Source organism: Lissotriton helveticus, chromosome 6, assembly GCF_964261635.1.
Source record: "Lissotriton helveticus chromosome 6, aLisHel1.1, whole genome shotgun sequence".
Classification (NCBI taxonomy): domain Eukaryota; kingdom Metazoa; phylum Chordata; class Amphibia; order Caudata; family Salamandridae; genus Lissotriton; species Lissotriton helveticus.
Window position 1 is genome coordinate 1,552,256,480 of NC_136067.1, and position 17,822 is coordinate 1,552,274,301.

The window sequence follows — 17,822 nt, forward strand, 5'->3', positions numbered from 1 at the left end:
ACTCTGAAGCTCCACTCTGAAGCTCCACTCTGCACTCTGAAGCTCCACTCTGCACTCTGAATCTGCACTCTGAAGCTCCACTCTGCACTCTGAAGCTCCACTCTGAAGCTGCACTCTGAAGCTCCACTCTGAAGCTCCACTCTGAAGCTCCACTCTGAAGCTCCACTCTGAAGCTCCACTCTGAAGCTCCACTCTGAAGCTCCACTCTGAAGCTCCACTCTGCACTCTGAAGCTCCACTCTGAAGCTCCACTCTGCACTCTGAAGCTCCACTCTGAATCTGCACTCTGAAGCTCCACTCTGCACTCTGAAGCTCCACTCTGAAGCTCCACTCTGAAGCTCCACTCTGCACTCTGAAGCTCCACTCTGAAGCTCCACTCTGCACTCTGAAGCTCCACTCTGAAGCTCCACTCTGAAGCTCCACTCTGAAGCTCCACTCTGAAGCTCCACTCTGAAGCTCCACTCTGCACTCTGAAGCTCCACTCTGAAGCTCCACTCTGCACTCTGAAGCTCCACTCTGAAGCTCCACTCTGCACTCTGAAGCTCCACTCTGCACTCTGAAGCTCCACTCTGAAGCTCCACTCTGCACTCTGAAGCTCCACTCTGAATCTGCACTCTGAAGCTCCACTCTGCACTCTGAAGCTCCACTCTGAATCTGCACTCTGAAGCTCCACTCTGAAGCTCCACTCTGAAGCTCCACTCTGAATCTGCACTCTGAAGCTCCACTCTGAAGCTCCACTCTGAAGCTCCACTCTGAAGCTCCACTCTGAAGCTCCACTCTGAAGCTCCACTCTGAAGCTCCACTCTGAAGCTCCACTCTGAAGCTCCACTCTGCACTCTGAAGCTCCACTCTGAAGCTCCACTCTGCACTCTGAAGCTCCACTCTGAAGCTCCACTCTGAAGCTCCACTCTGAAGCTCCACTCTGAAGCTCCACTCTGAAGCTCCACTCTGAAGCTCCACTCTGAAGCTCCACTCTGCACTCTGAAGCTCCACTCTGAATCTGCACTCTGAAGCTCCACTCTGCACTCTGAAGCTCCACTCTGCACTCTGAAGCTCCACTCTGAAGCTCCACTCTGCACTCTGAAGCTCCACTCTGCACTCTGAAGCTCCACTCTGCACTCTGAAGCTCCACTCTGAAGCTCCACTCTGAAGCTCCACTCTGAAGCTCCACTCTGAAGCTCCACTCTGAAGCTCCACTCTGAAGCTCCACTCTGCACTCTGAAGCTCCACTCTGCACTCTGAAGCTCCACTCTGAAGCTCCACTCTGAAGCTCCACTCTGAAGCTCCACTCTGAAGCTCCACTCTGAAGCTCCACTCTGAAGCTCCACTCTGAAGCTCCACTCTGCACTCTGAAGCTCCACTCTGAAGCTCCACTCTGCACTTTACTCTGAAGCTCCACTCTGAAGCTCCACTCTGCACTCTGAAGCTCCACTCTGAATCTGCACTCTGAAGCTCCACTCTGCACTCTGAAGCTCCACTCTGAATCTGCACTCTGAAGCTCCACTCTGCACTCTGAAGCTCCACTCTGCACTCTGAAGCTCCACTCTGAAGCTCCACTCTGAAGCTCCACTCTGAAGCTCCACTCTGAAGCTCCACTCTGAAGCTCCACTCTCCACTCTGAAGCTCCACTCTGAAGCTCCACTCTGAAGCTCCACTCTGAAGCTCCACTCTGAAGCTCCACTCTGAAGCTCCACTCTGAAGCTCCACTCTGCACTCTGAAGCTCCACTCTGAAGCTCCACTCTGAAGCTCCACTCTGAAGCTCCACTCTGAAGCTCCACTCTGAAGCTCCACTCTGAAGCTCCACTCTGAAGCTCCACTCTGCACTCTGAAGCTCCACTCTGCACTCTGAAGCTCCACTCTGAAGCTCCACTCTGCACTCTGAAGCTCCACTCTGCACTCTGAAGCTCCACTCTGAAGCTCCACTCTGAAGCTCCACTCTGAAGCTCCACTCTGAAGCTCCACTCTGAAGCTCCACTCTGAAGCTCCACTCTGAATCTGCACTCTGAAGCTCCACTCTGAATCTGCACTCTGAAGCTCCACTCTGAATCTGCACTCTGAAGCTCCACTCTGAATCTGCACTCTGAAGCTCCACTCTGAATCTGCACTCTGAATCTGCACTCTGAAGCTCCACTCTGCACTCTGAAGCTCCACTCTGAATCTGCACTCTGAAGCTCCACTCTGAAGCTCCACTCTGAAGCTCCACTCTGAAGCTCCACTCTGAAGCTCCACTCTGAAGCTCCACTCTGAAGCTCCACTCTGAAGCTCCACTCTGAAGCTCCACTCTGAATCTGCACTCTGAAGCTCCACTCTGCACTCTGAAGCTCCACTCTGCACTCTGAAGCTCCACTCTGAATCTGCACTCTGAAGCTCCACTCTGCACTCTGAAGCTCCACTCTGCACTCTGAAGCTCCACTCTGAATCTGCACTCTGAAGCTCCACTCTGCACTCTGAAGCTCCACTCTGCACTCTGATGCTCCACTCTGAAGCTCCACTCTGAAGCTCCACTCTGAAGCTCCACTCTGAAGCTCCACTCTGAAGCTCCACTCTGAAGCTCCACTCTGAAGCTCCACTCTGATGCTCCACTCTGATGCTCCACTCTGATGCTCCACTCTGAAGCTCCACTCTGAAGCTCCACTCTGAAGCTCCACTCTGAAGCTCCACTCTGCACTCTGAAGCTCCACTCTGCACTCTGAAGCTCCACTCTGCACTCTGAAGCTCCACTCTGAAGCTCCACTCTGCACTCTGAAGCTCCACTCTGCACTCTGAAGCTCCACTCTGAAGCTCCACTCTGCACTCTGAAGCTCCACTCTGAATCTGCACTCTGAAGCTCCACTCTGCACTCTGAAGCTCCACTCTGAATCTGCACTCTGAAGCTCCACTCTGCACTCTGAAGCTCCACTCTGAATCTGCACTCTGATGCTCCACTCTGAATCTGCACTCTGAAGCTCCACTCTGCACTCTGAATCTGCACTCTGCAGCTCCACTCTGAATCTGCAGCTCCACTCTGAATCTCCACTCTGAAGCTCCACTCTGAATCTCCACTCTGAAGCTCCACTCTGAAGCTCCACTCTGAAGCTCCACTCTGAAGCTCCACTCTGAAGCTCCACTCTGAAGCTCCACTCTGCACTCTGAAGCTCCACTCTGCACTCTGAAGCTCCACTCTGCACTCTGAATCTGCACTCTGAAGCTCCACTCTGAATCTGCACTCTGAAGCTCCACTCTGAAGCTCCACTCTGAAGCTCCACTCTGAAGCTCCACTCTGAAGCTCCACTCTGAAGCTCCACTCTGAAGCTCCACTCTGAAGCTCCACTCTGAAGCTCCACTCTGCACTCTGAAGCTCCACTCTGAAGCTCCACTCTGCACTCTGAAGCTCCACTCTGAAGCTCCACTCTGCACTCTGAAGCTCCACTCTGAATCTGCACTCTGAAGCTCCACTCTGCACTCTGAAGCTCCACTCTGAAGCTCCACTCTGAAGCTCCACTCTGAAGCTCCACTCTGAAGCTCCACTCTGAAGCTCCACTCTGAAGCTCCACTCTGAAGCTCCACTCTGCACTCTGAAGCTCCACTCTGAAGCTCCACTCTGAAGCTCCACTCTGCACTCTGAAGCTCCACTCTGAATCTGCACTCTGAAGCTCCACTCTGCACTCTGAAGCTCCACTCTGAAGCTCCACTCTGAAGCTCCACTCTGCACTCTGAAGCTCCACTCTGAAGCTCCACTCTGCACTCTGAAGCTCCACTCTGAAGCTCCACTCTGCACTCTGAAGCTCCACTCTGAAGCTCCACTCTGCACTCTGAAGCTCCACTCTGAAGCTCCACTCTGCACTCTGAAGCTCCACTCTGCACTCTGAAGCTCCACTCTGAAGCTCCACTCTGCACTCTGAAGCTCCACTCTGAATCTGCACTCTGAAGCTCCACTCTGCACTCTGCAGCTCCACTCTGAAGCTCCACTCTGAAGCTCCACTCTGAAGCTCCACTCTGAAGCTCCACTCTGAAGCTCCACTCTGCACTCTGAAGCTCCACTCTGAAGCTCCACTCTGAAGCTCCACTCTGCACTCTGAAGCTCCACTCTGAAGCTCCACTCTGCACTCTGAAGCTCCACTCTGAAGCTCCACTCTGCACTCTGAAGCTCCACTCTGAAGCTCCACTCTGCACTCTGAAGCTCCACTCTGAAGCTCCACTCTGCACTCTGAAGCTCCACTCTGCACTCTGAAGCTCCACTCTGAAGCTCCACTCTGCACTCTGAAGCTCCACTCTGAATCTGCACTCTGAAGCTCCACTCTGCACTCTGAAGCTCCACTCTGAATCTGCACTCTGAAGCTCCACTCTGAAGCTCCACTCTGAAGCTCCACTCTGAAGCTCCACTCTGAAGCTCCACTCTGAAGCTCCACTCTGAAGCTCCACTCTGAAGCTCCACTCTGCACTCTGAAGCTCCACTCTGAAGCTCCACTCTGAAGCTCCACTCTGAAGCTCCACTCTGAAGCTCCACTCTGAAGCTCCACTCTGAAGCTCCACTCTGAAGCTCCACTCTGCACTCTGAAGCTCCACTCTGAATCTGCACTCTGAAGCTCCACTCTGAATCTGCACTCTGAAGCTCCACTCTGCACTCTGAAGCTCCACTCTGAAGCTCCACTCTGCACTCTGAAGCTCCACTCTGAAGCTCCACTCTGAAGCTCCACTCTGAAGCTCCACTCTGCACTCTGAAGCTCCACTCTGCACTCTGAAGCTCCACTCTGAAGCTCCACTCTGAAGCTCCACTCTGAAGCTCCACTCTGAAGCTCCACTCTGAAGCTCCACTCTGAAGCTCCACTCTGAAGCTCCACTCTGCACTCTGAAGCTCCACTCTGAAGCTCCACTCTGCACTCTGAAGCTCCACTCTGCACTCTGAAGCTCCACTCTGAAGCTCCACTCTGCACTCTGAAGCTCCACTCTGAATCTGCACTCTGAAGCTCCACTCTGCACTCTGAAGCTCCACTCTGAATCTGCACTCTGAAGCTCCACTCTGCACTCTGAAGCTCCACTCTGAAGCTCCACTCTGAAGCTCCACTCTGAAGCTCCACTCTGAAGCTCCACTCTGAAGCTCCACTCTGAAGCTCCACTCTGAAGCTCCACTCTGAAGCTCCACTCTGCACTCTGAAGCTCCACTCTGAAGCTGCACTCTGAAGCTCCACTCTGAAGCTCCACTCTGAAGCTCCACTCTGAAGCTCCACTCTGAAGCTCCACTCTGAAGCTCCACTCTGCACTCTGAAGCTCCACTGAAGCTACACACCGCGCAGGGCAGCTCTGGATGCTGATGCGAGAGGCCAGCTGGGAGGCGCGCTGCTCGTCTTCCTGCTCGTGCTGACTCGGAGAGAAAACTTGTTTTCATTGGGAGAGCGGCCTTCAAAGACCCGGTCACTGCGCCTCTCCGAGTGTTTAGCTTGGGATAAAATGGGCGCAGTGTTGTGGTGATGACAGTAGAGCAAGGGAGGTGCCGGCAATGCCGGAACAGACTCGGGGGCGTTCCCGGCGTCGCGTGACGTCGGCAAAAGGGAAAGAATGTCAGGAACGCCCCCGTGTCTGGTCCGGCATTGACGGACAGGCCCCTCGTCCAATGGCAAGGCTCCGTTTACGGAGCCAGCCAATCAATGACGAGGGCCGACCCAAAGCACCCTACAGTTCTCAACAGGATTTCGCCTGCGCGAAAAGCTAGCGCAGCTTTCGCTAGGCAAAACCTAAAAAGTGGCCCTTGAAATGGGAAAAGTTACTTTTGGAACCCACAAATGTTGTAGGGGTGTAGGAGCAGAAAGATGGAGGTGTCAAGCGAGGCAGGGTCTTGAAAGGATGTATTATGCAGAGTGGAGTCAAAGACAGCCAGTCGATGGTCTGCCATTACATATGCTCAAACATCTAACTTAAATAAAACCACGAAAAATTGATAGCAAAGCTTTTCGGGACTACTTGATTTGCAACAGAATACAATTTATGATAGCTGCTGAGATAAGAGTCTAACTACCAGGTCTAGGACCCTATTAGTGGTAAGACAGCTCAGACAGTTTATGAACTTGCTGTAGAGAGCTGTTCGCAATTACTAATCTCAGTTTTGACTCTTAAAATAGCTTAAGGTGACCAGTGGTGTCTTTGTTCCCCTGATGGGCTGCCAGTCTGGAGGGGTAGAGGTTACGGCATGGTCTGCTTGACCGAAGCTCCAACACCTGTGCCCAACGACAATAAAGACAAAAAAACATTTTCTGGGAAGTCAAGCAGATTCTGAACAGATTTGTTTTAGGTCCGGTGGAAAGGAAATAAGGTTGCAATAAGTCTTACGTTTCTCAGGGGCACGGTTCCTAATTTTTGGTGCTTGAATGAAGAAGACCTGCTTCAAAGATTTTGCTTTCGGAAATTCGAATAGAAGGGGGAATTTATCATTGATTCCATTAATCCTTCTTTGGCACATAATGCATTCTTCAGGTAACTGAGCTCACCATGTACACCTTTACACCTTGTATGTGTGATGTAGGAGTTAATTCTGGCATCAGTGTAGATCTGTTGGAATGAGATTGAGGCGATCACAGTTCCTAGATCCTTTGACAAGGCATGCTGCTACATGGAAAATAGTCTTAAGCGGTTCTAAAACAAATGCTTGACCTCGCCCGCCGTCAGTATGTGATAGAACCGGGGTCTGTATAAACTTTCACTTTAATGGGACTGTAGATGCTTGGTTTCACCTCATCTCCAACAGAATGCGACTGCTCAATTTAGTCAACAACTCCTGCGACCCACACCTTTATCAGTCGATATAGTACCCAATGTAACTAGGTGTTCAGTCTGTAAGAACATCCTTACAGATTGAAACATAGCACATTAAAAAAATGTCTGCTTCCTCAGAAACATGGTGGCCAAGATACTGCACAAGGGCAAGGGAGCTGGAGTAGCACCAGAGTCTCGTTAACCCCTACTGACATGCGTCAATGTGTTACTGACAGGGAGAAAGTGGAAAGGATACAATATTCTAGAAGTAGGAAGGCTCTTGCGAAAATAGATAGAGTGGTGACAGTGTGCTAGACCCCACCACCTCAATCTCTAGAGTAAATTCTAAATCTAAATAAAAACCCAGGGGTGTGGCTAAATGGGCACTCAAAAGGGTTGTCTCCTAGGGGTCCTGGCACTTCTACCTTTCTGTGTACGGTGCAGTAGTCCAGGACTGAGAGCAGCCCAACCGTTACTCTGCAAGGAGCAATTGTGTCCGTTGGGACTTGAGGAAAGCGATTTATTCCTCATGCGAGCCACAAAGATCAGGAGCAGTACAGTCACCCCAGAAACTGCGAGGGCCAAGATAGCGCCAGACACTTCGCCCGGGCCACAGGAGTGAGAAGCATGGCAAGAGGGAGGATCTGAAAGCCTATGACGAGGGATACGAGCAGCTGTATTGGCAATATGGAGGACTGGGGAGCCTACCAGATCTCCCACTGGCTGCCTATTCTGCCACAAGGGCTGAGGTGCAGAAAGCGATCTTGGGGAAAGGTCATGGGTCTGGTATGATCTGTGCACATGCATGCCACGTAGACCGATCCTGTTAAAGATTCTGTGCTGAATGTTGCAGAAGAGCTGCATATTGGGAGCCTGCATACGTCAATGTTGGTCTCCTATGGGGCCGATGTCCAGCTCAGGAAGTGAGTCTGCAGCACAATGACTCACAAAGAGGAAAAAAAAACAAAGAGACAAGTGCCTCTTTATCCCAAGGCCACTTTTGTGGTCATAGGAAATGGCTTAGAGGGGTCATGGAGATAAGGAGGGTGCCAGGCTATTTGAGGGTGAATTTAAATCCTGCTCTACGTCATCTCTGATCACTTGAAGTCCCAAACATTATACACAGAAGATTTACAGCGGGCTGCCCACATGCTCCTATTGTGGGTTGCAGTCCAGCATGCAGAGGAGGTACCTCTTTGAGCAGCGATCCAGGATGTTCTACAAAAAAAGTCCTACTGGCCAACAACTCGCCTACAGTTAAATATAGAAGACATACAGGCTACTAGCCAGCACCATTAGGGAGAAGTCAAAGGTGCAACGATAGCTGAGCTAAGCAGTCCACAGGACGGCAAATGATTTCTGTTAAGTCAGCAAGTACAAACTATCTTCCATTGATGGCAAGAGAATCTTGCTCTTCACCGATTACATCCACGGGACCATACAACATAAGCCAACGCTGAAGGTGATTAAGGATTGGTTTAATACAAAATTAAACATCACTGTGGCATCCATTAAGACTCAAGGTTACAGCAGAAAGGATGCTCTATGTGTTCATACAAGTTGCGGTAGCCGAGGAGGTTCTACACACGATAAAGAAAATATCTATGTAGATGTTCAGCGGTGGATTGACTACAAGAAATCGTGTATTCAAATGTTCTGCTGTCTAGGATGTATTTTCCCTACATTTTTAGCCTGGGGGTTTGGGGTTATATTGCACCATAGCACATGGGTACTTTTTGATGGAGCAAAAATTGGTAGGTTTCTCTTTTCCGTCGCTCTTCCCCATCACCCAGTCTGCCCAACGTGGCTGTGGGATGCGAGCTGTACCTTCCATTTCCATACCAAGATTATATTAGGAGTTGGACACAGTTCTGATGATTGAGGATGCATGTGTATTTTATTGGTTCTCTTTTTGGGATTATGTTATTTGTCATGAGTTACTATTCAATAAAAAAACAGGAAAAATCTCTAGACCCTGCTCTTTGACACAATATGTGTTTCATAAAAGACACATATATTGGAGAAATAATCTTATGGGAACTGAAAATATTTACTTTTACTTCTTATAAAAATGTTTTTGCGGCTGGTCTGTTCTGCCCCTCTTACACCGCTCTGCCCAAGGGATCCATGTGCTGGTATCAAGTGATTTGTTTTGTTAAGCCAGGGTTGTCCCTTCCACAATGTGAGAAAGTGGTTTGGTGAGGGGTCCCTCGCTTGCCCTTCTTTCGCCTGCACTGGGAGAGACTGGTTGTAGGCGGGGAAGGTTCTTATACAAGACTTACAGAATTATTTACATTGTCATTCTGCAGGAGGCGGGCCTCTTCTTTAGAGAACCAAGACGTAATTTCTTAAGGGCATGTTGCTGATTTAACTGTAACGATTTGTAACTGCTATGTTCTGTGATCATTTATGAGGTGTTGAATTTACCAACATGTATCTGTGCTCATCTTCCTAGTTCACCACTGGTAGAAGCAGCTGAAAGGGAGCCCAGATGCCATACATGAAGGTTTCCAGGCGGCCAAGAGACGAGCGCCTGTTTTTATGCACCAATAATTTAACCCAATATTTCTCAGAATTAGAGCTTCATTTTCAGACAGAACACCACAGAACCAGTGAGCAAGGCTTGCCTTTTTCTGTTTCGGAGCTGTGCTTTCTAAAATAATGCTAAGTCTTAGACATATTCTGTTAAATGAACAAACTTTATGGAATGCAGATGTATAAAAACAGGCTCTTGGCTCTGTGCAGAGCCAGCGGAGTCCGTCGTGACATGGCCCCGTGGGTCCTATGAAGCGAAGCACCTGTATTTTTGCATTTGTGGCGCTTGCAAATTGTCAGTAAATGCATGAACTTTAGACACCACAAGCCGGAAACCAGGAGTGCAAACAAATGATGGACGGAATGCTGACAATGCAAACATTTTCTCCCAGTCAAAAGATCTGGGTTAAATCCATAGTTCTTTTGCCCACTACGCCCCCGTTTGGACCCAGCCAAATGGGTCCCGTGCTCTCCATGCCTCTGGAGTCAAGCTATCCTGGCTGATGATGGCTGAAAGCCTGATACCGGTCCTAAGATGCTTGTTTCCAGTCCAGAGAGGACCTGGCCTGGCAGTTCGGGGTGGACTGTTCCCATTGGGCGCAGGGTCAAGACTGATTTGCAACTGGCTGGGTCCAAACAGGAATGGCATGGTGAGCAAAAGAACGATGGATTTAGGCCCAGATCTCTGTACTGGGGTGAATGAATGACATTGTTCTGCATTCTGTCCATCTTTTGTTCTTTTTGGAAACTAGGAGAGGCAATTATTTTCACTGTTTCTGACTTGTGCTTTCTGAAGTTCATGCATTAATTTGGAGAAGTACGAAGTTAGATGTATTTATTATAAACACTGATAACACAAAAACAAGCACTGGCAAAAGCAATAGGTCTCGCCTTTATGGCATTCTGGCTTTGCCAATGGATTTAGCCATATTGGACAGCATACTTGATTCTATGCAGCACGGATAATAAACAGGGAAAAAATGCTTACGCTGTTGCGTACAACATTTTGTAGGCACGTGCATCAAGCAAGCACACACCTACAAAATGACAGAGTGTTTTTTTCTTTTTTGTTTACAAATCCAAGCTGGATCAGTAAACTAAAAAAAAGTAATACAGGCTGGTGGGGACAAACGCATGTGGGGGACAGAACGCAGGTGTGGAGAAGCAACACAGGGGGTTGAACAGATAGCATCACTGAGGGCGGGAAAGCAATAGGAGAGTAGAAAAAGCAACATAGGTTGTGGGCTGCAGCAACAGAGTGGAGTGAAAGCAACACAGAGGGCAGGAGGAGGGAAGCAAACAGACAAAGCAACATGAAAGGGTGTGGAAGCCAATGAACAAGAGTGTTGTATGGTGTTAAAGCGCATAGGAGAGCGGCTCGAAGGTTGAAGCTGCATAAAAGTGAATTAAGCATATATAAGAGGTCAACATTGTGGAAAATTAAAAGATGTGAAGCAAAATGTGCTAAGAGAAGCAGGGAAACATTGAATGTAAAACCAAATGCACTCTCATGCAATGCTTAATAAAAGTGTTATGTTTTTTAAAATTATTATAGTGTTAACTGTAAGAAACGGAATGTGTAGGTACATGTATAGGAAGGTTGCATGACAGAGGCATGCATGACTAAGCCACACGCGGCTCTACCATGCAGCCCCAACAAATGCGCTTAAACAACACATTCCTTTACCACGCAACTTAGACCCCCCTGAGCCCTAAAAACTACCCCTGCCCGCCCAAAACCCGGCCCTAGCCCCACTCACCTCACCGCATCCTCTCCCGATACTTCCTACTCCTGGACCCGCCTATCCCAGCATCTAGACCGCACACTGCCTTAACCACGCATATGCGTGGTTCAGGCATATGTGCGGTAGAGCTTGCGGGGAAATGGCACACGTGGCTCTGCCAGCGTTGTTAGGCCATTTACCGTATAGGTAAGATCCTAGATGAAATGGTTTAAAACAGTCAGGGCAAATGAAGAGACAACTTGTAAAAAATGAGTAATTGCACTGAGAGTAGTTCAAAGGAAAAAGGTGTTGAAAGTTATACTTTTATAATGCCATGAAAAGAAATGTGCTGGAAAAACACAGAGAAGGGGGACATGTATGCTCCGTCATGGAGTTCTTTAGAAAAAGAAAAAAAGTTCCCAAAAAGCAGACACTTGTGGAAGGATAAAAGAAGCCAATCAGATGGCAAACACAGGCATGCTCTAAGGGATGGACAAAAAGTGGATGAACCGGCTCAAACAAATAAAACTGGCATGGTGTAGAGTGAAGTGGAGTAGTGTGAAGGGGAGTAGAATGGCATGGTGTAGAATGGCGTAGAGAGGCACTGTGTTGCGTAAAGTAGAGTGGCGTGTAGAGGGGTGGCATGGAATGGAGTAGGGCAGACTAGAGTGGTGCTGCGGATACTGCCGTACTGTGCAGTGGCGCAGAGTAGAGTGGTATAGAGTGCAGTGAAATAGAGTAGAATTCTGTGGTATAGAACAGAGTGGTGCATTATAGAGAGCAGTGGCAGACTGCAGTGGTGCAGAGTGGCATAGAGTGGAGTGCAGTGGTGCAGAGTAGACTACAGTGGGGCAGAGTGGCATAGACCAGAGTGGTGAAGAGTAGAGTGCGGTGGTACAGAGGAGTAGAGAGGAGCAGATTGCAGTATCATAGAGTGCAGATTTGCAGAGTAGAGTGGTGCAGAGTAGAGTGCATGGCGTAGAATGGAGTGGGGCAGAGTAAAGTGGTGCAGAGGGCATTGGCTAAGAGTGCAGTGGCGTAGAGTGCAGTGAGAGTAGAATGCAGTGGTGAAGATTGGTGCAGAGTAGAGTGGCATAGAGTAGAGTGCAGTGGTGAAGAGGAGTAGAGTGGTGCAGAGTCCACTGGCCTATAGAGTGCAGTAATGCAGAGTAGAGTACAGTGGCATAGAGTGACAGAGTAGTGGTGCAGAGTGAAGTGGTGCAGATTGCGGTGGCATAGAGTGCAGTGTTGCAGAGTGCAGTGTTGCAGAGTACAGTGGCGCAGAGTACAGTGGCGCAGAGTACAGTAGAGCAGAGTACAGTAGAGCAGCGTAGAGTGCAGGGCAAGGGGGAATGGAAAAGAAGCAACATGGAAGGGGCAGATGGGAGGGAATAGAAGCTACATGGATGATGATATGGGAAACTGAGTGAAAACACAAGCACTCATATGGAGTGCTTCAAAAAAACTCCAAAACAGAGAGCAGTGGATGGACACAAGTACTTGGTCCATGCTCCAGGCTAGGCCCATGCTCCCGGCTAGGCTCAAACACATGAAGAGACATGTCGCCCGCATGCCTTGACAAATGGTAGCAAAGCAAATTAGAGAGGTGCTGAAGCAAACAAATGGAAATCTATGGTAGGGCTCTAAGTCCACTGTATTCAATCAAAAGTCTGTCTGAGAGTGGATGCGCTGTCTAGGTGAAACATAAAAATACAAACCCTTTCCAATTACAATTTAGTCTTCTAAATATTGGTCCCATTTTATAAAAACAAAAACTCATGAAGAGAGTAGAGCTGCCTCGGACAGGCTGCCAACCCTTAATTGAAACAAGCTGCACCGCTTTAAATGGTTGCAACATGATCTCCTCTGCCATTGTTGTACAAGGAAAGGCTCATGCTGTTGGGTGTATTTTTCACAAAGTCTGGCATTTGCATAAATGAACTGGATACAATGCACATCATAAATACACGTAAAGTAGAAAACTAGAATAAGCACCAACGTGATCTAGGTCTTAGGACTTACAATCAAAAATTCAACACCAGATAGAATAATGTTTTGCTGATGTTTCAAATTATGAAAGGGAAAAGGTACATTTTACAGTGCTCCAGTCCTGTGCACACGAACCCCCCTGCACACAGACATACTTTGTGCTTCCTCCAGTCAAGATTTCATTACACATTAAATGAAACCTTTACCATACCAGGTCTACTGTCTCCTGCAGTGTAAAGTAAAAAGTCCACATTTGTAAAGCGCACAATCACCCGTAAGGGTCTCTAGGCGCTGGGGGGCCGTCGGGAAGATTAAGCGAGCTATTGCCCAGAGTCACATGGTGCTGGGCTAACCTGCCGCCGGAGCCGGGGATCGAACCGTGGTCCCCAGATTCCAGCGTCAGTCGCCCTGGCCGCAGACAGGCCCGTCAAAAATAGGAGGTCAGAGGGGTTATTGTTCAAAAGGACCGCACTTTTTAAAGGCCCTGCACTTGTGCTGCAACATTCATTTATAAATTTTGAAGCGAAATTGCCCTATATATTAATGCCGAATTAGCTAACAAGGTTTGTATCACTTTATGACACCAGATTTTGGTTTTGAATTGTTTTCTACTTCACTGTAGGAGTTTATTATATTATCTCGTTCTTATATACACACACACACACACACATTTAACACAGATCCTCGTCCTGTGAAGAACCGCCCTTGAGTTTTTTGGCACATCACTGCATGACATTTTAATATGCCTTGCGTGAAATTCCTCAGTTAGTGCTCTGGGGCGCTACAAGAGTACGCTCCCTCAGGCAATTTACTGCCAGTGCTGCAGGGCTTAGAAGCGTCAACTAGCGCTCTCCTCCACTGTGAGTGCTGCCCAAGGGACCGCATGTGATATTGTAAAACCAGGTTCAGCCATACCTAATGTTTTAGCCAACAGCACTTTGATTTTGGGGCTAGTAGTTTCAGTTTTACCTTAACTTTGAGGTGGGCTAATATGCATGGAGGCGTAGCTACAATTAGTGCAGCAGGTGTAATAGCACCGGGACCCAGAGCCTTGAAAGACCCACTGAACCCCGATAACTGGTGTATTTTACTACCCAAACAACACTCAAAGGGGTCATTTCCCAGCTAGCACCAGGGCCCTTGGCATTCTTGCTACACTATGAGCAGTCAACTCTGATGTGTTCGCAAAATTCTTCCTCTGCTCCAGACAGGTCATCATGGAGCCCTTGAGAGAACAGGCCATGGGATGCCTTGACTACTGCACTGTCATCTACCCGGGGTTTCCAAAGAAACGTATCAATAGAATCTATCTAAAGACTGCAAAACAAAGGCTGCCAACATGTGCTGGAACCCAAACAAACGCCACATCATCATCCTAACATGGAAAACATTTGTGGATGCAAAGATCTAGTTCTAGGTCCTGGGTTCTGTCCACAAAAGCTTCAGTGGGAAAGGCTCAAAGTATTCACAATCTCTGCCCCCCCCCACTCTTCCACAACCAGGAACCTGCTTCAGCAACGCACAGCTCGTCATCTAATGATCCTTCAAGTGGCCTCGGGACGGAGGCAGGTCTCTGGGAGTCCAGGACTCCGGGCTATGGAAAGTTCTGAACCACAGCCCGAGAGTCGACTGATCAACGTGCGGTGCAGACAGAGCACGATTAAAAGTGGAACTTTTCAAACTTGCCAGCACTTGAGATTTCCAACTTGCAATGGGCAGAGTACTCAAGTTTCTCTAGTTCATGCATAACTTGATATCCAATTCCAGTTTATTTCTTTTTGAATTCTCGAACTCACACTTTTCTTTATTCCATGAAAAAATCAGCACTACATGGCCCAAAAATGCACAGAAAAAAACATCGATTCGCTGCTTTTACACAGACAAAGGAAACTTGACGGCTCTTACTTGGAATGCGAGTGAATAATATTAGAAAAGGTTCTGCCTCTACGATCATACTCCGACCCTTGAACCTACCTGAACACTAGACCAACTGACACGTCATAAAACTCTCAAGTAAATAATTAAACAAACTGTAGGCATAGACTCTAAGATCTCAGAATGGAAAGTGATGATAGTTAAAAACACAGGACTAGATGAAGTTGCCACACTTTGAGAGGTGTCACTTGGTAACTATGCAGTGTCCTGCCCGTGTTACAGGCCTACAACAACGCGCTTTCCACTTAAAAGCATCTTAGTCACATGGAGTCGCAGAAGTCAGGCGATAAAGTTCAAATCTCCCTGAACCCCCGATAAACTCTACCGAGCTGGTTACGATTTTGACTGCAAATACTTATCAGGCGCATTTTTTAACTTTTTTTCTGACTTATTTTTTTTCAAAACCTTGTTTTCAATGTAATTTTTGTGCAATACCGAGGTCTACAAATAATGTGGAAAATGTCTTCATACTGCACAACAGATTAATAACAAAACTGTAGGGCTCGTGCGGTCGAGTCCCTGCCTGTCCAAGATAAACACACGTCCGCGGGCTGCGCCTAGACTTTCCTTTCACCCTAAAACGGGGTCTCCGTGCCCCGCAGGCCTGACCCCCGCTCTTACCGTAGTCCATGATGGAGATGTCGCACGTGTCGGTGTTAGAGTTGGTGTTGGTGGTGCACTTTCTCCACAGAGAGGCGTGCTCGCGGCCCGACTCGGTCTCCACCCAGCCATTGCCGGCCAGCGCGATGATGTCGAAGATGATGGCGCAGAGCAGCAGCAGCGGCAGGATCCACTTGCAGCGCGGGTAGGCGATGCCGCACTTGAACATGGCGAGGCCGGGCGCGCGGGCGACGGGCTGGGATGCAACGGGAGCGGGAGGGCGGCTCGGCACGGGCGCTTCACGAGTCTGTCCCGGGACACTAACCGAGGCGGCCCCGACAACAGCACAAAGCAGGCGGCCCCTCCCGAGCGCTCAGTGAGTCACGGCACCGCGGGGCTGGGCGACACCTGAGCTCTCACCCACCCCGCCCGCCCGCAGCTGCCTGGGCAAGGAGGCGCTCGGGTTACACCGCACCCCCTGCCCGCCCGCCCGGCGCTTAACCCGTACCTGGCCGGGTGGGGCCGGGGAACAGCTGCCCATTGTACTTTTCGCACTCCAAGCAGGCACAGTCCTGTTTCAACACCCGCCTGAAGCACTCTAATGTATACAATACATAAAAGTGAGATTCGAGGCTTTTGCAGGGTAGTGACAGAAAAAAAACAAGCATTGGAAATACAATCATCATCATTATTATTATATATATAAGTTTTATGAAGCGCTTTACATATTTTATTTTATTTTATTTATGCAATTTTATATAGCGCGGACTTTACCCGAAGGTGTCAGAGCGCTTCACAAAAGGACCAATAGTGATACACGAGGAACAAAATACGAAATACAAAATACAAAAACAAACCATAAGTTACATGGAGCAAAGTGACACTAGTGAGCAACCAGACAGCCCTGCCAAGTACCACGCATCAGGCGTGATACTAACGCATTTCAGTGTGGTAATCCGCATTACCGCACTGAAATGCATTGTCACGCATATCTTTATTGTATCTCAACCTTAACCTAAAGCTCCATGGGCACGTAGCAGCAGCGCGCCGCCCGTAGCGTGAACTTCGTGCACTGTGCTCCCACAACAGGCTTTGCATAGCTGCCAAGGTTTCAGATTGCTACGTGTGACATTGTCATGTTTTCAGTGTAAGTATGAGTGACATTTCAACGACTATGAGTGACACTTTCTTGTGAGCAGAAAATCAAGCAATGAAGATGAGGAAACGTATAAATATCAGAAGTTAGACTCATTTGAGATACGAGAAACTAAGAAGATTATGCAACTGCTGTAAATGTCTGAGGTGGCTGGCTCATAATTACAATGAAGTTATCAAAATGTCACACACAGCAGTCTGAAACCTTGGCAACTATGAAAGAGGGCAGGCATCTCTTCACATGACATAGCATTTAAGACCGTGCCCATACTCCTGTTCTTGACACCGAGCCTTCTTTTCGCACTTATTTCCTAAACGTGATAGGAAGACTGTGTGTGTTTAATCCTATTACTGTTTAAATGCTTGTCTTGTACAATGCTGATCATATAATCAACTTATGAATTTTGAATGGCATATTGTATTGACTAATAAGAATAAAAAAGCAGAAGCATTGCCAAATGGGCAAAAATAAAAGATGAGCAGCATGCCATGGTGAAATAAGGAGAATGAAACAAACCACTTTTACCAGGTGGTGTTTGCTGTCCAAGACGAGGTCACGCAAAAAAGTAATGTAATGGGTAAAGGTTTATCACTTGCTGTGGGGTGAACTGAGTTGGAAAGCTGCCACTGCAGAGACCACCTTATTCATAAGTGAATACTGTAAGCAGGAAACTAACACTTTTGAAGTATCTACTAATAGCAGCCTCAGATGTCACCACTAGAAAACAATAAAAAAACGGACATCTAGAAAGCAGGTCACATTGCTGAGCTAAGAATTAACACCACAAAGACAGAGCACTTGGGTTTAGGCTACGAGAAGAAAAGAGGCCCTAACATAAATCTCAGCTGCCGGGTGCCCCAGACCGCTATATGCCATAAATTAATTAGAGTCAGCTCTCTGACTCACGGACTCTGGTGCCGCCCTCAGCAGTGTCACAACAGCATGATTTCTGGGCAAGCCCGAGAGGCTGTGAGACATACACAGCGGTCACAGCCAGGCAGGCTGTATTATTTCGAAATGTCACTCCAGTAAATTAAGCTACCCCGGTAACCTGCTGGCCACCCCCTACACAGATAACTTACTTGCATGAGTCAATAAGGGAACTGCATGGACTGTGTAGCAATGAGGAACCATTTATGTCATTTAAAAAAGAAACT

General features: G+C 48.3%; 1 protein-coding gene across 1 annotated transcript in view; it reads right to left on the reverse strand.

Moving 5' to 3' along the window:
* PERP (p53 apoptosis effector related to PMP22) overlaps positions 1 to 15,905 on the reverse strand; it is a 67,875-nt gene extending 51,970 nt beyond the window's left edge. The window contains exon 1 of the mRNA XM_078649340.1: positions 15,531 to 15,905. Coding sequence (XP_078505466.1) covers positions 15,531 to 15,738 — 208 coding nt within the window. The 5' untranslated portion in view covers positions 15,739 to 15,905. The remainder of the gene's footprint in view (positions 1 to 15,530) is intronic.
* Between the last annotated feature and the right edge of the window lie 1,917 nt (positions 15,906 to 17,822).